This window comes from Tachysurus vachellii, chromosome 11 (assembly GCF_030014155.1).
Source record: "Tachysurus vachellii isolate PV-2020 chromosome 11, HZAU_Pvac_v1, whole genome shotgun sequence".
Classification (NCBI taxonomy): Eukaryota; Metazoa; Chordata; class Actinopteri; order Siluriformes; family Bagridae; genus Tachysurus; species Tachysurus vachellii.
In genome coordinates, this window is record NC_083470.1 from 6734328 (window position 1) to 6756805 (window position 22478).

The 22478-nt window shown below is 37.7% G+C and overlaps 2 protein-coding genes across 5 annotated transcripts; both read right to left on the minus strand.

Annotated features, from left to right (window-relative positions):
• Positions 1-6553: 6553 nt before the first annotated feature.
• Positions 6554-12111, minus strand: plk2b (polo-like kinase 2b (Drosophila)). Its single transcript, XM_060881238.1, has 14 exons — positions 11822-12111; positions 11613-11720; positions 11403-11519; positions 10999-11128; positions 10674-10857; positions 10262-10460; positions 10027-10174; positions 9855-9949; positions 9608-9737; positions 9400-9480; positions 9137-9296; positions 8094-8223; positions 7754-7864; positions 6554-7293 (listed from the first exon to the last, which is right to left on the minus strand). The coding sequence occupies exons 1-14, from the start codon at positions 12005-12007 to the stop codon at positions 7093-7095; spliced, it is 1980 nt and encodes a 659-aa protein (XP_060737221.1). The 5' UTR covers positions 12008-12111; the 3' UTR covers positions 6554-7092.
• Positions 12112-15101: 2990 nt separating this feature from the next.
• Positions 15102-22142, minus strand: si:dkey-190g11.3 (uncharacterized protein LOC567059 homolog). 4 transcript variants are annotated; one of them, XM_060881239.1, is made up of 7 exons: positions 19131-20880; positions 18988-19045; positions 18668-18849; positions 17927-18031; positions 16457-16597; positions 15835-15885; positions 15102-15632 (listed from the first exon to the last, which is right to left on the minus strand). In XM_060881239.1, the coding sequence occupies exons 1-7, from the start codon at positions 19155-19157 to the stop codon at positions 15471-15473; spliced, it is 726 nt and encodes a 241-aa protein (XP_060737222.1). In that variant the 5' UTR covers positions 19158-20880; the 3' UTR covers positions 15102-15470. The 4 variants fall into 4 exon arrangements, with proteins under 4 accessions (XP_060737222.1, XP_060737223.1, XP_060737226.1 ...); XM_060881240.1 differs by lacking the exons at positions 18988-19045; positions 19131-20880 and adding an exon at positions 22107-22142; XM_060881243.1 differs by lacking the exons at positions 18988-19045; positions 19131-20880 and adding an exon at positions 22068-22079.
• Between the last annotated feature and the right edge of the window lie 336 nt (positions 22143-22478).

Genomic DNA, 22478 nt, shown 5'->3' on the forward strand with positions numbered 1-22478 from the left:
TCACCATGAACTTTCTCAAAATATAACATCATATTCCCAGTATTATCAGTGTCTTAAGGTGTGTCAGATCCTCATGACATTATGGTATAAATATCCTCAGGACATTGTGGAACTTGCTTGCTCAGTCAGACAACTTGCTGTGTGCAACAGACAGAAGTGTAAGTATCAGAGTTGCCAGTGTCATGACTTTTATGCCAAATTGAACAAGTTTAAAAATACTCCACATCCTCCATTTAAATGCAATATTGTTCTGCAAACAAAGATCAAAACATGTAGTGCAGACAATGTATCTGTGTGATAAAGAACTGTTTGAAACAGAATGTGTATCACAATACCAATGTGATTTTGTTTACCATTCAAAGGCTGGGAAAAATAAGAACAATGTCCCTGTTTTTTTCCAGTGTCTGAATATTTTGGGCTAGTTACAGATTTTTTTTTTTTTTTTTTTGGTTGGGATGACAATTTTGCAGAAACCTGGCAACCCTATGTAATGATATTAGCTCATTGGGAATCTCACCAATGCAAATGACTCTGTGTTGTACAAAGTGAACACTTGCCTGAAGCTCATTATTTGGTGTGACTTATCCTCACCACCTGGGTACAATGCTTACAGGAACACAGAGGAAATTCACATGTTGGACACTCTAGATAAAGTCTGTTGCATCTCTGCTGCTAAATCACCCAAGATTAGATGAAATATTACTCCATCCATGTTTACAGAGTGAAATGAGGCAACGTTCAAAGTGAGTGAGTCGAAGGGAGATGAAGAGTGAAGGAGCTATGTTTGACCTGATCTGATCTGACACATCCTCCTTTGGCTTATAAGCAGATCTGGTATCTCTTCACACCATAAATAGCCAATAGCAGCAGATCTGCTAACAAGCATGCCCCCGGGCATGAATCACTCACATGCCCACAAGCGTGAGACAACACACCAGCCATACTGCTCAAAAGAGGCATGATGAACATTAGGATAGAGACACGTGATCAGTCTTTAGTTTATAAGAAGTAGAATTACCCTCACATGAGGCTTCACATGAGAGCATACTTCCTTTTTCTCACTCTCTGAGCTTTATTTCCTCTCGCCTTTCAGCATTAGGACAAATTGTCACTCTGGGAGTTTATTTGTAAAAATATACTTGAAAGTATACTTTTAGATTTCAGTATGGGTTCAATATTTTTCCTAACGGTAGCATATGATTATTATCAAAACAACAGGAAAAAACACACCCACAGAGTTGAAATGGTCACTTTCTGATGCCAAGCATTACTGTAACCAGACTTCCTTTTCACACTATTGTTGTTCTATCCAACTGGCAAAACAAGGGATATCCAATTGGATATGTGCCAACACCTTCATGCTGTAAACACTGACTAACCCTTGCTTCTCTCAGTGCCTTTCACCATCGTTGACTGAATATGTCCAACATATGCCTGATCCACACCGTTTCTCAGACCACTTTAATGGCTTGTTCTATATCTAAAATGATATCTTTGTCATATTCTGCGTGGCCAAAAGGTTTGTGGACACATGACTCATATGTGCTTTTTTTAAAACATCTTATAATGTCCACTCTTCTGGGAAGGCTTTCTGCATAGAGCTACAAGACCATTCAGCCACAAGCTCATAGGTGAGATCAACCCTGGGGTGTAGTCAACATTGTAGGTCATCCCAACGGTGTTCAGCTCTGTGCTGGCCATTTGAGTTCTTCCAATCCAACCTTAGCAAAACATGTTTTCATGGTCCTTGCTCCTGGAGATTGTTACACTGCAGCATACAAAGACATTCTATAAAATTTTTGTTTCCAGCTTTGTTGAAACAGCTTGGGAAACAACCACAAACAGGCTCATAACCACATCATCACATGCCCATAATATTTTAGCCAGATAATGTACCTCTGATGCTGTGCCTTTTCATGATTTATACAATAAGTATTCAGAACTCCCTTCACTATTTTCAATGTTGTTATGTTGCAGCCAGATACTTCAATCGTTCATTTTTTTCCCTCATTAATCTAGACTCATTTCCCCATAATAACAAAGTGAATACAGAATTCTAGAAATGTTTGCAAATGTATGGAAAAGGAAAAACTGAAAAAAAAAAGATAAAAATACATAAGTATTCAGTCCCTTTGCAACGACACTTTATATTTAGCTCAGGTGCCTCACATTTTTATGTCATTATGGGGTACTGAGTGTAGATTAATGAGAAAAAAAAATGAATTTGAATGGTTGCAGTTTTAGGCTGCAAGATAACAAAATAGAAGAACATGAAGGAGGTCTGAATACTTTCTGATTGCACTGTATAACAACATTTGCTAAAACAACAGAAGCTTAAACTTTAAACAGAATAAAGTTTACTTTAAAAAAGAATGATTATTTACACTAATTGTACCAAATATAATATAGGTTTTATGCATGACCATCTTTTTATGTCTGGCTACTGTAGGTTTAAATGAAAAGCTGTTTCATGCATTGACTTTATCTTCACATTTTAATGTCAAATGTTTCTAATTGGGGCGCACGGTGGCTTAGTGGTTAGCACGTTCGCCTCACACCTCCAGGGTTGGGGGTTTGATTCCCGCCTCTGCCTTGTGTGTGTGGAGTTTGCATGTTCTCCCTGTGCCTCGGAGGTTTCCTCCCCCGGTCCAAAGACATGCATAGTAGGTTGATTGGCATCTCTGGAAAATTGTCTATAGTGTGTGATTATGTGAGTGTATGAGTGTGTGTGTGCACCCTGCGATGGGTTGGCACACCGTCCAGGGTGTATCCTGCCTTGATGCCCGATGACGCCTGAGATAGGCACAGGCTCCCCGTGACCCGAGGTAGTTCGGATAAGTGGTAGAAAATGAGTGAGTGAGCGAGAGAGTGTTTCTAATTGTATTTTTGTAGTTTTGGTCAACAATAACATGTCCAGTTTGTAATAGGAGATATAAGACAATTCAATATGAATTAATCATATTTAATGGCTAGGTATTAACAAAGCAATTTCGCAATGATAGCATTTTTTATTGGTTAAATGGAAATACAGTCCTGTATTGGTTTATAACTTATATCCAATGTTATGGAACAACATCCACAAAACAAGTTATCAAATTCCTGTTATCACTTATTGCAGATATAAAGTCATTCTCTCATCATCTTCTCAGTTTTTCTTTCTTTTCTTTTTTTTTTAAAGGAAACATGCAGCTTTTCATATTACTGATAAACCGTAGACTGTACTGCAGTCTGTCCTGAAGACTTTCCTGGGAGGACATTTAAAGAAACAAAGGTGAATAGGGAGACTTTTCTTTAAAATTGAAACACGTTTTTCTTTCTTAAAGAGCAACATGTTAATCTGTTAATATTAGTCTTAAATAATGCAGCGTGTCCACCATACAAGTTGCTATGATTTAGCTGTTACTACAGAAACAGAATGAGCTAATTAATATAAAGCTGTGATTTGCCTTGCTACTGGAAGTACCATCAGAACACTTTTTATAGAAAATTAGTCATAATCTTTAAACCACTCAGAATGGAGGATTCAGTGATGCTGTGGTATACGTTACATTATCAGACCTTATGATCAATATAAAACTGTTGGGTGTACAATTACAATGTTGTGGTTTTGGAGAATAAATTATATACCAATACATTATTTTTTATTCTGGAAGTATAGAAAATAAGTCAGTTTAGTAGCAGGAATGTTCCAATGTGAATTAAATTGTCATTTTTAAGCAGTACTTTCTGAAGGAAATTTTTTGTAGCGTGTTGTACTCTGTGATTTTGTACTCTGTGATTTTGCACTTGTGGAAATCTGTCAGATCTCAGAGAGAGCCTGACAAACATAGAGTACAATCTTAAACTCCTCTTTTATAATAGTGTATACTGTTGTTCAGGAAATGACAAAGGTCTGCCCATTATATGTGCTTGTAGTAATAATATATTTCCTTTATTTTATTTTATTAAAAAATAGTTAAGCGAACGATGACTGTACCAAATGGCAGATTGGATGCTGGGATCTTTTTAGTAACCATCTCACTCTTCTACAGTCTTGTGTGTCACATCATGCACGTCCAAAGCACATCACAAAATGTCTAATCTGATCCAATACCAATCCAGTCTTTCAGGAGTGGAGAGGAGAGGTTGCCATATTTGGTACTGGGAAAGTACATTTCTGTAACTAATTTTAAAAAATAACACAGTCACATGGTCTCTTGTTGCTTGTGGGCCACTAAAGCATTTCCCTGAATAACCGATTAACTGAAAAGCGTAATGATTATGACGATTTTGCTCTGTGTGCATAAAGAACTGTGAAGGAGGTTTGCTTGCTGAGTCGCTTAGGAAACCACTTCGGCTGACGTCAATTCAGTTTGCTACCTTATCGAAGAGGCGTTGTGTGTGTATGTGTGTGGGGGGGGAGCATTTTCAGAGCTATCAAACAGTTATTCATAGCCAATAGAGTCAGTTGGAGCTTGCTCAATTAAAAAAAACAGACATGCATGCTCTCTCTTAGAACAAAACCAGAACAAAGACTTTGTCATCCTTCTGAATACTTCCATGTCAGTCCAGCTTCATGTGGTTCTTCAAATTTAAATGAACTATTGTTTGGAAAGGTTTCGGTATGAACATAATTTTGTTTTTAACCATATAAACCATTATTTGAGCCATAGCGACTTCAGTGGTTGGCACATTTGCCTTACACCTCCACAGTTGGGGGTTTGATTCCCACCTCTGCCTTGTATGTGAGGAGTTTACATGTTCTTCTCGTGCCTCTGTGTTTCCTCTGGGTTCTTTGTTTTCCTCCCCAGTTCAAAGACATGCACTGTAAGCTGACTGGCTTAAATTGTCTGTAGTGTGTGAGTGCGTGTGCAGTTGTGCCCTGCAATAGACTAACATCCTGTACAGGGTGTACCATGCTTTGTGCCTGGAGACTCCTGGGATATGCTCCAGGTTCTCCATGACCAGTATATAGAATGAATGGATGGTGGAGTTGCTACACAACACCAGTGTTCAAGGCTTATTCTGTAACTCTGAATGAAATTGCAGTGTTTTTCAGATATTCCAGTTTCCTCTTCCTTTTTAATAATGTGCCAGTAGTATCAAAGGCTACTCTAAATTTCCCCTAGGTGTGAATGAGTATTTGATGCTCTATGATCGCTTAGTGTCATGTCTTGAGTGTATTTCTACCTTACACCTTGTCCTGTTGTCCTGATATAGTCTCTATATCTACCACTAAAGCAGTTACTGTGGATGAATGAACATTTACAAGTAACACCACACCCCCATTACCTCATATATTTTCCTGTATACGCAAATCTAGAGAAAACTGGATGACATCTTCTATGTGTGACGGTTCGTGTGGAACTGAAGCCCACACAGTTTTATACAGTACATTGGCAAATGCTGCTACCTTTTTTGTAGCTCCAGCTAAAGCACACACACACACCCACACACAACTGTTGGCAAGCTTCAAGAGAGTTAAGAAGACTTTTTCCGAGGTCACTGAATCTCACTGAACAATCCATACTGATGGTGTGTGGGCCTGTAGACCATCTGACATGCTCTTCCGTCTGAAGCCTCAGCAAGACAGAGAGTGGAAAGTCTCTGATACGTAAGCACACTACGTACGGAAACCAAATCAGATAGAACACTTGGCAAGTTGGCAAAGGGAAGTATCAACATATTTATTTGTGTATATAAGTCTGTGCTGATGGTAGAGAGCAGCCTAATTGAAACGTAAAGGAATACGGATTTTGAATCAACCATGACAATTACCTTACTCATTAGCAATTGGAGAATATTCAGGAGATTCTGTACACCTTATCTCATGAAATGAGTGATAGATTTGTCTGGCTGTTTGCTGCAGAATATCTCAGCCAACATTGTGAAATAAGGTGAAACTTCTACTTATTTTACTGCCCCAATAATGTAAAAGTTTATGCCTTTGTCATGGCTTCTTGGCTTTGTTTCCTCAGCATTAATGAAATTAATAATTATTGTTATAATAATATGTAAATCTTGACCCAGTATCATATATTATCACTGATTGTATGAACCTTTTCCTGAACACAAGATGAGAAAGTACTGTATTTACTTATTTTTAATACATCACTTCCATGAAAGGTGATCAACTCAATGACTGTTACTTAACATAACTGTATTTTGATAGGCACCTCATTTAAAAATGAGTCACATTTATTAATTAATTATTCAGTTATTCATCATGGTGTTTATGAATACACTTCATGGTGTTGTCATGGTTATAATGTTGGTTGCTAACAGGCTTTTGACCATGATACAGTTCAAACATGACTTTTGAACACCATGAATTTGTCCTTTAGCTTATTTTGCAATTCAGTCAATAATGCTCCTGTGTTTAGTTTTAAAAAAGAAAAAGAGATCAACGTCGGCTTGTAATAATGCTGTTGTCGCTTCTGTTACATTTTATTTATATATATATATATATATATATATATATATATATATATATATATATATATATATATACACATACATACATACACACACACACCAGCGAAATACAAGAAACATTTAATTACACTGCAACAATTGATATAAAAAACAGGACAATTTTATTTAGAGCAGTTTTTATCATTTTAATAAAAATAAATAAAATAAATATTTACATAATAAATATTTGCTAATATCTAACAAATGAATTGGTCTCACACATACACACACTGACATGCAAAAAAAGAAAAAAAATTGTCTCATCAACAGACATTTTTTTTTTGCTTTAAATCCAGCTTTCATCTCTGAGTTTCTCTAAATCTATCTAAAAGTTTCCATTGTCCTCTTTTCCCTGGTTCCAGCCCAGTCTCAGTTTTCCTCATTTTCTTAAAACATAATGCTACATTCATTTCTCCTTCCCTTATAACATCCACTATCTTCTTTTCACAGCACCTACTTCTATTCAATCAAACTTTCACTAACAGTCTTTCAGCATTAATTACCACTTCCACACTAATTAACAGTTCCAGTTTGCCTCTGTGCTTTAGCCAATGTTCAGTTCACAGATTTTTCGTGCTTGCACATACGCACGCACACACACGCATGCACGCACATGCACGGAGTGAGACACGCGGAGTCTCATGGCGCTTTTTTGCATCTCTGCTGAAGCATGTTGAGTGCGTAATCCATACGACTGCGCAGCTCTGAGGTGCAGCCTTCCCTCAGGAGAGCACTCAGTTTAAAAGTGGCGGATGTTCGCTCCTCGTTGATGTACGTCAAGAGGTAATCATCCTGCTGGGTGCACAGGATAAGTTTGGTGTGGTCGTGGTAGAAGTTTACCTGTTTGGAGAGACAGAGGCTGTTTGTCATCCTAGAAATGTAACAGGATGTGGAGCATTGTTATGCCAGTGGTGAGTCACTGTGATACCACTGTGTGCGTAGGCTTCTTCTTGATCTTAAAATAAGCTCACCGGATCAACTATTTAGAGCAAGAAATGTGCACAGTATTTGTAAAAGGAAATACACAGCGAGAGACTAGGATGTTATTTTACGTGTAGAACTGCATGCTGAATGAAGGTGAAATACTGAAGAGAGAAATGGTTGGTGAAATTAAAAAAAAAACTGAAGGACTCGTCAGGAAGCGTGATTCAATGAATAGGCTTCTAAGAACAGGTTGTGATTACCGCTATTACCGCTATTATAAATGCGATTACTGCATTCAAAAAACATACAGAAACGAGTTGCTTCCTGGATACCAGTGTATGAAGGAAGAATAGGCTGTAAAAGCTTCTTTGATTACCTGGAATGTGCCGTCATTGAAGAGCATCATAAGAGCCCGGTCTGACTTCAGCCATTGCAGCAGATAGAGTCTGGGCTTTTCAGCATCAGTGTCAATCACCATATCACCTCCCTAATGACATGAGGAAATATTAACTTTGATACAACTAGAAAATCATGTTTAGTTTTAACACAGCACAGCAACCTTACAGCTTCTCAAACTACTCATATTAATGTTATAAATGAAGACTAACAAGAAACAAATGATGCTGCTTCAGACTAAAGCCATGAAATATTTTTTAAAAAAATGTACATGACCAAGCATTTTTTTAAGTGTAAATGTAGGTTAATTTCCCACTCACATCCATCAGGTTTTCTTCCATGTAGTGAGCAAAGTACTTGAGGATAGTGACCTGGCCCACACAGTTCTCAGGAACATCAGTTGTGTACATGACAGCACATTGACCCATCTCAGCATGCTGCAATACAGTCCTGTCCAGAAAGATAAACACAGAAAGGGAACATTAAACAGGCTTGTAAACACCTCACATCGTTTGAGTGAAAATGCTAGGTTATTTAGTGATCTTAAAAGGATCTTTGTTAGTAGCAGTAAGATATCAATTTCTTACAACACTGCACTGTAGTTTTTACAACTATCTAATAAAGAGCTATTTTGCACTACTAGGTGATGATGGTCACTTTTCCCCTTTTGGGAGTACTCATGTTCCTCATGTATTTAATTTTACATTGCCTGTTGCTATCACACCACAACTTTCCAAACTACCCATCCACATAATTAATTACCTATTTACTACCTATATATTTGAGTATGTTCCTGCTATGAGCACACAACTTGCTACCAACTACCAACCTACCTATGTATCTAGCTACATAAGAACCTAGCTTATTAATCACCTATGTTCTAAGCTACTACATAACAAACGTAACTATTAATACCTGCATACTTACCTATGCAAGCATGTATCTGTTAACAAAACTATCTACAGTATTTTGAGTTGTCTACATACCTAAAAAGGACCCATGTGCTCAAGAACTACTTAACAATGACCTATCTTATCTTAATGACTACCTACCTACCAATCCAAATACCTGCCTAACCAATTAACTATCTAATTAACCAATTAACTAACTAAATTTTCATCTTTATCCCAAGTCTCATCTTTCCTGTTTTCACAATGTGTGAATTCATTCAAGCCATTTGTACTTATACTACATTTATCTAACAGCAACTAACAACTGAGTCTACCACCAAAATCCCTCAAAACATATGTGTTGTGTAATTGACATAACTCGTGTGAGAATCATAATGACGTTCAGCACTTGACAACTGTGCTCATTAAATCAAATGATTTGAGTTGGCAATTAAGCAAGCCCTAACACCTACGTTTTGTCAGCTAGGAGACTCATGTGTGTTCCGCTGTTGAAGAGGACGCCCACAGTGTTGTTGGCTAGCTGATAACCAAAGCCGTATTTGTTGGAATAATCCACCCACTTTGTTACCCACTGCATGCTGCTGCATCCGCTAGCCTTGGGTAATTTCTCAGCTGTGGATGAAGAATGGATTGTCATTTACACGTGAACCTAAAGTGCCTTCCACCTTGAATGGATTTTATGAATTTGTGAATACAGCGTGTTTGTATGAAGTACCTGTGGGCATGTGTTCGAGGCAGCCTCGTAAAACACTGGCAATGGCTTCTGCCACAGAGCATGTTGTACTGTCCTCCAGGCCTGCAGATCAAAAGGGAATGCTCAGCATCAGATTTGCTTATGAAGTGCTGTGAGACAAAAAAATCTGACAGTTGTCTGATTGATGGAAGAAATACATATATACACACACACACACACACCCACTTACATTCACTGCTGCTGCTGTAGCTCCCGAGGCTGCCTCTGACGATCATGAGGATTGTGTCTCGGGCTTCAGGCTGTGTGACTGTTGCCTGGGAAACAGGCTTTCCAGCCGGTAGTGACGGAGTCCCTCTTTCCTAAAAAGGCAAACGGAAGAGGAAGGGGGAATGTGAGGACTGCAAGTCATTGTCGTTCGCCCTGTTCTCCTCAGCTCCTGAGTGTTCTCAATGAAGAGTGAGATAACCCCAGCTCACCTCTGCAGTTGGCGTTGCAGGTTGCTTATTAATAGAGGCTGTCTTGAGGTCATGGCAGAGTTTGTAGATGTCGTCTTCTTCTTTGGCTGTCTTATCTATAATTGGGAGGACTGTCTTAATTAAAGAGCTATGATGTTATGGTAGATTTGTATATACTTAGTCTACTACTTACTGAGATTTTCATAGTATTTGGCTTTGTCTCTTTTGCCACCAAACAGGGCAGCAGCGGCTTTCCTAAAAAAGCTCTTGGCAGGGCTGGAGATGTGGAAGTCTGGAGCAGAGAAACAACAGCTGGAAGGCAGAGTCTCTGGCATAAAGCCCTGTGGGGACAGCAATCGCCAGTTAAGATCTGAATGTTAAAATCATCTAACGTTGTGGACACAAACTTCACAAAATAAAAAACTGACCTGTGAGAGAAATTCATGCTGTGCAATTTCATCGAGCTTCGGGCGATCCGCTGGGTCACGGGAGAGCATGCTGGCAATAAGCTGCCTGGCTGGGAGTGACAGGGAGGAAGGCAAGGAGTAACGAGCCTCTTTAATACAGCGATACGTCTCCTTTAGGTTATTGGTCTCAAATGGAGGTTTGCCCTGGAGCAGAGTGTACCTGCAGGGAAAAGGGTGAATATCAGTATTTTAAATATTTAAATTATCCTTTTACCATCAGTTTCTTCAATTACCATATGATTTTATTTGGTCATTTGGCTTTATTGGTCAAAGACATTTATGTAATGATCAGAATTGAATTTCATCTGCCCTGCAGAACAGTGCTTCCATTGTTTATTGGTTTGTTGTGGAGTAAAAGCAATAGAGGACTTACATAACACAGCCCAGGGCCCAGACATCTGACTCCCAGCCATGGCCCTGTTTATTCAACACTTCTGGAGAAAGGTAATTTGGTGTGCCACAGATCGTCTTACGCCTGTTGCTCACTGGCTCCAATTTGGCAGCCAGTCCAAAATCTCCAACCTTCAGCTCCATGGAGTCACTCACAAATAAGTTCCCTAAAGAGTAAATGAACAAAATTGACCACCGGTTTTGGAACGTTAGCTACAAAGGTTGCAGCAAAAAGCCTGTATCATTATTATTATTATTATTATTATTATTATTATTATTAATTTTAAGCTTCGTTTTGAGCTTCATACCAAGTTTGAGGTCACGGTGTAGGATCTCTTGATCGTGCAGGTATTTCAGAGCAGACACCGTCTGCTTGAGGTAATACCTCACCTCTGGCTCGGTTAGCACTTTGCGTGCCTTCAGGATGTGTGCCAATGACTGAACAAACACAGAATTCACAGAAAGACAAATTTGTAGGACATTCACATGCTGAACCACTGCTTTTATTCAAAAAATATTCTAATATTCTGAAACCAATATTTCTCAAAATGTTGCCCCTCAAAAAAGTGGCACAGATTTATTATTATTATTAATTTTATTTTTAAATACTTCTTTCTTTCTTTCTTTCTTTCTTTCTTTCTTTCATTTAAACTGTGCCAAGGAGAGGTGGTGTCATTTTTAAGGATGCATGATGACGGGCTGGATGACTCACTCTTCTGCTGCAATACTCCAGTAAGATGTAGATGTTATCTTTATCCTCAAAATGGTGATAGAAATGAACGATGTGTTTGTGGTTCAGTCCTCTGTGCAACTCGATCTCCCTGTTAATCTGCAAAGCAGCATAACACCGTGAATTAGAACAGAGGAATGACATGAAGCAAAAGTGACTGACAGCTAAATAACGGCGTGCGCCTTCGCTCACCTTCTCGCGCTGGTGCGGTTTGGCGACGCGCGCGTGCGGGATGATTTTGGCCGCAAAGACCTTTCCAGCTGACAGATCAGTCAGCTCGTAGCATTTAGCAAACCCTCCCTGTCACACACAGAGCAGGAATAAACACAATGCAAAGCAAAGACAAACTAACACTTCACTAAAGATAACGCGAGCGACTTTTCTGCGATGCAATTGCGCACCTTTCCAAGTACTTTTCCGCGACAGTAACACTTCCCAGTGACCGGATCCGTGATGACGCGTGAGAACTCCGTAGTGTTGGCACTCTGCTCTTCTTTCTTCCGCCGCTGCTCAATCGGTTTGTTAAGCTCACACATCCTGTCGTTATTAGTCGGCACTTGGTTAGAACCGCTCCTTGGGCTCTCCATGATTCATCTACAACTCAGATTTTGTGCGTCTCTGTTATTGCCGCTCGGTTTTATACCGAAAACTCCGCCCTCTGTCTAGACTCCCAACGCAAACACCAATTTAACGTCACAACCAAAGACATCATCGCGCATGCGCTTTGTATAGAGCATTTCAGAGTTGTGTGGTGTTACTTCTTTTTTCCCCATTAAAATAAACAAATGCAAGAAAACAAACAAACAAAAAAAAACATATCTTATTCACCAGAATTATTCTAAACAAACAAAAATAAGCATATTAAATACATTTAAATGACATTAGTGTGTGTGCCCTGCGATGGGTTGGCACTCCGTCCAGGGTGTATAATACCTTGATGCCCGATGACGCCTGAGATAGGCACAGGCTCCCCGTGACCCGAGGTAGTTCGGATAAGCGGTAGAAAATGAATGAATGAATGAATGAATGAATGAATGAATGAATGACATTATGTAGCACACACCATTATCCATAGCAACTGAGAGAAGTGATTTGTATTCTCTATCAAAAACATATCTTCATGCAACTATAATAATTCGCTGAGCAATAGGTAGAGTTCAGTTTTTTGTTTGAAGGCATGCAGTGACTCAGTTGTTCAGACAGCCTGTGAAAGTTCATTTCACCACCTGTCTTGACTCGTGTCTTCTTGGTACCTTGAAGGATGGTGGGTGCAGTTGAGTCATGCTAGAGACCTGAAGGGAGCCTGGTGCAGAGCAGGGTGTGATAAGTGTATTCAGCTAGGTTTTAGGCAAGAGATCAGCAAAGATCCAGCAGAGAGAATACAAAAACGTGTGCGATGTAGGATAATTTGGGAACACTGAAAACAAGACAAATTGCTGCATTGCAGTAGTCTAGACTTGTGATGGCCTGAATGGCTTCCAGAGACAGAAATATGAAACTATCTTAATTTTTTAAGTTTATTTTTGTCAACTGTTTTAAATAATTTTCTTGAAGGGTGACAATAATTCTGTACTTGAGTGTATTTCTTCTCAGATATATCACTGGTTCACAATTACATCCTCCCATCATGCTCTGCTCAATTCTGAACTAAACTGAAGCAACAGAGCATCACCTTGTGGTTAATGTGATGTAGGACTACCTAAAAAGGCTCATTCCATTACATAGTGTATAATGGATCTCCATAGTTTTCTGTTTCCCAAACATCTGTCAGCACTTCATTAGAAACTCAGACTGCGTCTTATGTTTAATGTTTTTTCTCCTTTGCTCAATATTTTGCATCTTCTCAGCTTCTTCTTTGCTCAATCCAACATTTCCATTAGGCAAATGATTCCCACTCCCAGTTCCCCAATGCGCATGGTCTCATAAAGCCTGCTTTAGACCTGATACCCAGGTATCACAATGAGTGGTCATTGACCATTTAGCCATAAACCCTTGAGATCCATTATTCACAGCAGGTGAAACACCTCAGATGAAATTTTGGTAAAAATCTTCACAAGTCGCTGGATACCAATCTACCTTATATCCATGAATATCCACTAATTTTTTTATATTCCTTTCCTCAAACCCACAGTCCTTAGTCCATTGGATGAAACTGAAACACAACCACCATCAGCACTAGACATCAATGAACCATCCTGGACCCTCATGGGGCAAACTTCAATCCTGAATGACTAGGAGCTTTAAAGCCCTGAGAAACATGGCTGGGACCCAGCAGAAGCTATTTTGGATGCTAATCTGATCCAATCGTTCTACACATAACAACCAGACCATCCAATTCTCAAACCCAGAGGTTGCCCAGAGTGATATTTCTACTCTCTGGAAAGAGTAGAAATGAGTGATTTCTGTTGTGCGCAGATTTTTAGCCTACTCACAATTGCATATGCAGTTGAATTATTCTAACCATGCTTCTCAACCAAGTACAAACAACATCCAATGATCAGAAGAATCACAAGTAACCAATTCATGTTCACAACCCATAAAATTATAGGCTAACACTCCCATATCCTATCATCACACACCATTCATAAACTTCACTGTTACTTTGCAAGATCTTGCTTCAGCATTTGCACCTGTGGCAAAACTGACCTGTGGTGTGTGTTCCTGTTTCTTGTTGGCTCTGAAGCTAGTGTTTGCTTATTACTTTGTTCATGCTGGTTTGCTGAAGCCTGACCTTTGGCTAAATTTGTTTGCTTATTTTTCATCATCATCTGTATAATATTCTCTGCGATTCATGACAGCTGGTCTTCCATCTGCATCCTGTCTCTAAATCCTTTTGAAGCGGTGTCACTGCACCTACAGTGATCTTGTGTCAGCTTAAACCTCATCAGAATAAGCATGATAATTATAAACCATTGTTCATGGTGAGTTGGAGGCAGCAGATGGCCCATGGAGAGATGAGATAGCAGACATGCTGAACTGTGTCTGCCATGAAGTCTTTGAGTGCAAAGCTGCCTTCTGCCCTGGGCCATGCACGTGAGCCACAACACATGAAAAGGAATTCAATTGATGTCCATTAGTGTTGTTTTTTAGTACAAAGAGGTTCATAATGCTGTAGGGCTGTATTGAGTGAGCACAATATACCAAGATGTTGTTCTGTAAGATGTTTTAAACCCAATTTCCTCTCAATTTGATTATTTGGCATTAACTAGCTAAGACGTGACCACCAACAGAAAAGGCTAATTGCTAACACATGATTCCTCTGAGACTCGTGAAATACAAACAGTTTTCATTAATGTTAGCTAATTTTGTTAGATGGTTGGCTAGCTTAATTAAACTAGTTTGCATTTGTTACAGTTAAATATTAGTGGGATTTCACTGAATATTGATTTGCACTGTGATGATCAAAATGATTTAATTAATCAAGAACATTTACTCTGAATTACTTTCTAATTAAAGATTTAGAAAGTTTTCATTAAAATTAAGCTAAGGTGGATCACTTGAAAAAAAAAGTGATTTTTAAGTTTATGTGTACTATGGCTGGCCATGGCTCATTCTCTATCCAAAATATTCATAAAATTGTGTGGAAATCACACTTTTTTTCACATCTCGAGGCAGACTGACTGCTGTTATTCTTTATTTAGCCCCACATTCAACATGCACTTTAAGGCTAAAAAGTCTAAGTAAAAGATTTGTTACGTACATTTATTTCTGTTTTCTTAAATAAAGATGTCAAAGTACAATTCTGGCAGGAAACAAAATATGAATTTGTTGAAACGGCAATTTTCATACTTTTTGAAATATTTCCCAGAATTTAGCTACTTCTGACAGGTTTTCTCATTGTGCCGTATATACAGTATTTAAAATAAAGCATTCCAACTTTTTTTATTATGCAAAATCTAATACTTTCACTTTTACTCGATTAAAAATATATGTTATGGTCACTAAAGTTAATATAACATTTCACTTAAATTGAATAATTGCTGTGGGTTTTAAAATATCCATTTGGCAGTAGTGAAAAAAAGGCTTGCAGTGATTTGTTGGAGCTCATGCTCATGGGAGTCTGCGAACTGTAGCCATGTCGTAGGCCCAGGCCTGGTCCAGTCCTTCTCCCTCTGATGCTGAAGCATGCCAGTGAGGGAATGGGAAACGACAGGCGATCACCCTGGCATCATGATCCAACTCCTGCTCTAACTTCCTGCCTAGTACTTCCATCTGAGGAGAACCCGATATGGCAAAAACATCAAACAGAAATATGTGTAAGCATCTGTGACTCATGCTCCAAATGTTGTTCACTAGGGTTATTTTAATAATCAGCAAATTTGTTTCTGTTGCTTGACTTTACTCCTCCCACTCCTACTTTCTTCTGGGCATATGTTTTATAAACACAAGATGCATCTGATATGCATATACATACCACTCCAGGTGCCAAGAAGACTGTCAAATTCTTATATCGGGACAAATCAGTCTGTGAAATATCAAATTACCAAATCAATTAGGCATACACCGCAGGAATGACCATAAGGTATGAACATATACATATTCCTCCAATTTGTAGTTTACAGACTAGAGATATAATATATGGCCAAAGGTTTGTGGACACCTGACTGTTACACCCATATGAGGATCTTCTCCATTATCTTTGTTTGCTCTACTATTAAGTGTTCCCTTGACCAGATATTTATGGCCAAAAACCTGACAAATGCTCTTTTAATTATTGAATGCCAAATCCCCACAACCGCAGACTAAGATCTAGAGAAGAAGAGTAGAAGTTTTTATAACAGCAAATGGGGAACCAAGATTAGTAGAGAATGTTCCACAAACACATATGAATATAATGGTCAGGTGTCCACAAACCTCTGTAAATTCACTCAGTTTAAACCAGATATTCTGCAATTCACTGCATAGTTTTTTTTCTCCAAATTACGAGCCAATTGGAGCCAAAAAGATAGATATTGTGGCACTATCCATTTACTTATAGACTGTAACCATTTACTCAAGAGACTCGTACACAAAGAGATATGAAGAATGTAAAATACCTTCCAGAAATCCTCATTCACAAATCTTGCTGTAGAATTTGGAAGTCCCATCCACCTTGCTCTGGCTCTTGCATAGCCAATCAAAATGGAGTTTATTTCAAAACCGGTACACTGGAAGCCCAATGACGAGGCAGCAAACACCTAAAAAAAGAATAAAATAAAGTCACTGAATGAGACTAAGGTTATCAGAATCTGGTCTAAGGCTGATTTTAAACATACTGGACATATTTTTTACATCATGGAAAAGTTGATTTTTAATTTTCCACAAATCCACGAACTGTATTATGATGAATAAATAAACAAGCTGTTAGGAAAATCTATTGGAAGTCTTCAGAATTTATTTATTCATTTAACCTTTGAAGATTGCATCAAGGGTCAATATACAGGTGCAACTCAATACATTAGAATGTCTTGGAAAAGTTCATTTATTTCAGTAATTCAACTCAAATAGTAAAACTCGTGTATTATATAAATTCAGTACAGACTGACTGAAATAGTTTAAGTCTTTGGTTCTTTTAATTGTGATGGCTCACATTTAACAAATCACCCACGATTTAAAAAAAATTGAATATGGTGACATGCCAATCAGCTAATCAACTCAAAACACTTGCAAAGGTTTAATAAGCCATCAAAATTGTCTCTCAATTTGGTTCACTAGGCTACACAATCATGGGGAAGACTGCTTATGCGACAGTTGTCCAGTAGGCAATCAGTGACACCCTTCAGAAGGAGGGTAAGCCACAAACATTCGTTGCCAAAGAAGCTGGCTGTTCACAGAGTGCTGTATCCAAGCATGTTAACAGAAAGTTGAGTGGAACGAAAAAGTGTGGAAGTGTCTGCCTCAATTACTGAAATAAATGAACTTTTCCACAACATCCTAATTTATTGAGATGCACCTGTATATGCATTAATTCAACTATTTATAACTTATTTATCTTACACACCCTTTTTGGCTCTCACTTTGAGCTGTACTTAAATAAATGCGTAAAATCTGCTTCATAAAGAAATACAATTAGAACACCAAAGAACAACAATTACAATTATTATTATTATTATTATTGTCCATTAAACATTAGGCATGAGGCTAAGTCTAAAACAAACAGGAAGCCAGGGCAACACACATACATGACACACGCACAAGCATTCATATACTCTTTCAAACCTAGTGGTAATTTAACACAGGTAATCTAACTACTGGCATCTTTTCGGCGGGTGGGAAGAAACTAGAGAACATCAGAAGAACCCCAATCAGACAGTAACCTGAACTCAGGACTCAACCAAGGATGCTGGAACAACACTATCTGCTGCACCCCCATACCACTCATGTGTGATATAATTATTATTCTTTGACATATTATTAGAAGACATTAAATACTGCACATTTCTTTTCTTCTCACTGTCATGTTGCTGAAATCGCAAATTTAACTATTACTCTTTGATGTACTCTGTTCCTCTGTTCTAAGCACTCACCAGTCTTCCATCTCCAGAACCCAGATCTGCCAGACAGCCTCTTCTGCCTTGCAGAAGCTTCATAATGTTGTGTGTTTGCACCCTGCTTGAGGGCAAGAACGGCACCTGCACAGTAGAGACAGGACTTATGTCTCTGCCTGGTGTGTCTAAGAGTTCATTGAGGAGGGTGGACAAGAAAGAATTTCATAAGTACGCATTCAGGTCATGGGGGAAGGTTAGGTGGATGTTTGCATGAAAAATACATTATTTTTATACTTTTACATTATTATACATAGTACCAGCTAAATGTTTGCATGCAGTGTAGGGAACATCGGCCTTAAATTAACGTAGGTTACCTTCATGTTGCATATATGAATTTTTGCTTTCTTGTTCAAAATGAATATCATCATATGCATGATGCACATGCTATAGATCACAGCTCTTGATCAGCTCTTGATCACAGAAATGGAAACAAGACCAGATGTAGAGACTGTATTTATTTGTTCTTCTGATTCAATTTAACCTTGATTGAAACATGATTTGAGGAATTACCTTTGATTTTTTTTTTTGTACTGAATTGAATGTATTTCTAAAACTGCTGACTTAACAAGTTGTTTTTCATTTTGAACTAGAAAAAAAACAACAGTTTATGTGGAAGGTTCTTTAATACAGTTGGATAAAAATGGTCTAAAGTGTTCAAAGCTGCCATCAAATCTATTCTGTAGAATCCAAATTTCCCCAAACTTTTGATTGACATGTTACCTTTAGACTTGTTGGCACTTTTCGAAAACCAGGGAGAGCAAAAACTCTCCAAAGTCCGTAAGAGGCCATAAGCATAGCTCCAGAGGCAGCCATGAATATCGGCTTATCATAAGCATGATGTAACTTTTTGTCCTGAAGTATGATGTCAATAGAGTCTTCCATGATAATCCAAGATGGAAATGCTGAAACAGAGTTAATGAACATGGGTGCTATTTTAGCATTTCTTCAATCTTTAATGAAACTTAGCAGTTCTCCCGTGAATAAAATATGTGCCCATTTATTTTATATGCCTTGTGAATAAAAAATAAAGCTCTACTTACTGGACCATTGACATTGGAAAAACTCACTGAGCCAAATAATCAAATCTGCAGATTTTCTCTGGCACCATTCCATAAAAAAACTTTTGTAGTTATAAGAAATTGAACAAACTGAATCACACAGAAAACATAAAAGCTATCTTCACCTCTCGCTGTGGATGACTGTGAATCATCTCTCTCAAGTCAAGTCATTAAGTTTTTATTGTGAATTAAAGCAATGTTTCTCCTGGAACCATGAAGCTACATAAAATAACACAGAGCTACATAAAGACAACACAGCTAAATAAAGGCAACACAGAAATATTTAAAGACAACATAGGGTTACATAAAGACAACATAGAGCTACAAAAGTCTACATAGAGCAGCATAAAGACAACATAGTGCTACAAGACAACACAGAACTACATAAACAACACAGTGCTACATAAACAACACAGCTCTGCATAAAGACAACACAGAGCTACATAAAGACAACGCAGAGCTAAATAAAAACAACACAGTGCTGCATAAAGACAACACAGAGCTAAATAAAGACAACACAGAGCTACATAAAGACAACCAGAGGTGGGAGTAAGTCACACATGTGCAAGTCACAAGTAAGTCTCAAGTTATGAATGTCAAGTCAAAGTTAAGTCAAGTCTTTTTTTAATATTTGCCAAGCAAGTCGGAAATCTCAAATTTGCGACTTAAGTCTGACTCGAGTCAAGTCGAGTCCCCCAACTCTGAGTCATTTATCTCAAGTCCGAGTCAAGTCTCAAGTCATGAATGTCAAGTCAAAGTCAAGTCGAGTCTTTTTTAATATTTGTCAAGCAAGTTTCAAGTCTCAAATTTGTGACTTAAGTCTGACTCGAGTCAAGTCATATGACTCGAGTCCCCCATCTCTGAAGACAACACAGAGCTACATAGAAACAACACAGTGCTGCATAAAGACAACACAGAGCTACATAAAAACAACACAGCACTGCATAAAGACAACACAGAGCTACATAAAAACAACAGCGCTGCATAAAGACAACACAGAGCTACATAAAAACAACACAGCACTGCATAAAGACAACACAGAGCTACATAAAAACAACACAGCACTGCATAAAGACAACACAGAGCTACATAAAAACAGCACAGCTACATAAAGACAACACAGAGCTACATAAAGACAACACAGAGCTACATAAAGACAATAAAGAGCTACATAAACAACATAGAGCTACATAAAGACAACACAGAGCTACATAAAGACAATAAAGGGCTACATATACAACACAGAGGCAACACAGAGCTACATAAAAACAACACAGTACAAGATAAAGAGAGCATAGAGCTACAAGACAACATAGAGCTATGTAAATACACAAAGCTACATAAAGAAAAAACACAGAGCTACATAAAAACAACACAGCGCTGCATAAAGATAACACAGAGCTACATAAAGACAACACAGAGCTACATAAAAGCAACACAGCGCTGCATTAAGACAAAACAGAGCTACATAAAGACAACACAAAGCTACATAAAAACAACACAGCGCTGCATTAAGACAACACAGAGCTACATAAAAACAACATAGCGCTGCATAAAGACAATGCAGAGCTACATAAAAACAGCACAGCTACATAAAGACAACACAGAGCTACATAAAGACAACATAGAGCTACATAAAAACAGCAAAAGTCAAGTCAAGAAGCTTTTATTGTCATTTCAACCATATACATTCAACCAAATGAGACGTTTCTCCAGGATCATGGTGCTACATAAAACAAAGACAGGGCTTTGTTTTACATAAAGACAACACAGAGCTACATAAAGACAATAAAGAGCTACATAAACAACCTAGAGCTACATAAAGGCAATACAACGCTATATAAAGACAACACAGAGCTACATCTCAAAAATTAAGTATGCATAGTTAAAAAATAAGTATGCATACTCAAAAAGTAAGTATACAAATAAAAAAAACACTATGCATACTTAATTTTTGAGTATGCATAATCAAAAATTAAGTACGCATACTTACAAAATAAGTATGCATACTTAAAAAAATAAATATGCATAGTATGCATACTCAAAAATTAAGTGTGCATAATATTTTTTTTAAATTCATATTAATATACTACAGTATGTATATTGTGTACTATAATCTGCAAACTTAAAAGACAAGAATGTAAATATGAATAATCTCTGAGTAAATATACAATTCTGCAGTCACAACACACACACACACACACACACACACACACACACACACTGATTCACATGAGAAAGAAAGCAGAAATAGCAAAGTATTAATTCCATTAAAATAGCTATAATCCAGCCAAAGCATGTATACTTATTTTTAAGCATGCATACGTAAGCATATACTTAAGCATGCATACTTCCACAAGCCATCAGTCTCCTCAATAACTTAACTGAACTGTACTGAGCACAACACACATATGCACATCAACTGTATGGACTGCACAGACCTCACCAACACACACTCTTCCAATATACATCCATCAAACTGTTTACATGCTGTTTTGCACACTGTTTTTGCTCTTTACACATGCTGCCTCATATTTCAGTTGATTGGTGTTTTGCACAATACTTTACAATACGTCATGTAACTGCTGCTATATAAACTCGTAATGCTTATAACTTCTGTCAGAAAAAAAACAAAGTCAGTTTTATTCTATTTAATCCAAGCGATGGCGCCAGAACTCCATGTTTAACAGCTGGAACCACATTCCTTGTGTGTGTCAACAAACTTGGCCAATAAACACGATTCTAATTCTGATTCTGATGTTTACTTTCCAAACAGACTCTAGAAAAGGTTTTAACGACAAAAACAAAGTCCAAATCAGTGCATATATAAAGTACACGTGCATAAAGTGAATACATTGAGTATGGGGTATAAACTATATGCATTAATGATGCAAACAAACAAACAAACAAAAATAACTCGTGAAAGTCAAACTTAACTAAAGTTAAGGTCATACACACACAACATTCCCGTTGAACTGACATCACACAAGCGAGATTAGTTTATATTAAAGACGGGAAATGCATATTGCAAAAGCGTCAGCGGTACAAAACTCAACACAAACCGAAAGTGTCTGAAGAAATTACGCAGTTCAGTAACTTACCTGAAAACTACGTTTCCCATCAGTCTCGTGCCAAGTGGGCGGGGCCTGTGCATGTCGTCACATGACGGAGTGAGAAAGACAACTGGGAATTGTGAAATCTGTCAAATTATGTCAAATAAACTTCATTAAAAATAAAATTCAGTTGTTGTGCCAGGTATAAAATAAAAATAATTTCTTCTTTTACCAATTATGTAATCCAATCTCCACTGTAAAATAGGTTTCACTGTATTGCTTTCATTGCATTGAATGTCTATATCTATATTGGCTAATTATTATTATTATTATTATTATTATTATTATTATTATTATTATTATTATTATTATTACTATTACTATTATTATTATTATTGTTATTATTATTATCATTATTGT

Excerpts from the sequence above, each read along its gene's own strand:
- plk2b (XM_060881238.1), bottom strand. The coding sequence starts at position 12,007 with ATGGAGAGCCCAAGGAGCGGTTCTAACCAAGTGCCGACTAATAACGAC. Across the intron at positions 10,461-10,673 it reads TGGGCCCTGGGCTGTGTTAT|GTACACTCTGCTCCAGGGCA; the intron begins GTAAGTCCTCTA and ends TTTTCCCTGCAG. Across the intron at positions 9,738-9,854 it reads CTGCAACGCCAACTGCAGAG|GAAAGAGGGACTCCGTCACT; the intron begins GTGAGCTGGGGT and ends TTGCCTTTTTAG.
- si:dkey-190g11.3 (XM_060881239.1), bottom strand. The coding sequence starts at position 19,157 with ATGATTCACAGTCATCCACAGCGAGAG. Across the intron at positions 16,598-17,926 it reads GTTCTGGAGATGGAAGACTG|GTGTTTGCTGCCTCGTCATT; the intron begins GTGAGTGCTTAG and ends TTCTTTTTTTAG. Across the intron at positions 15,633-15,834 it reads TCTTCTTGGCACCTGGAGTG|ATGGAAGTACTAGGCAGGAA; the intron begins GTATGTATATGC and ends GGTTCTCCTCAG.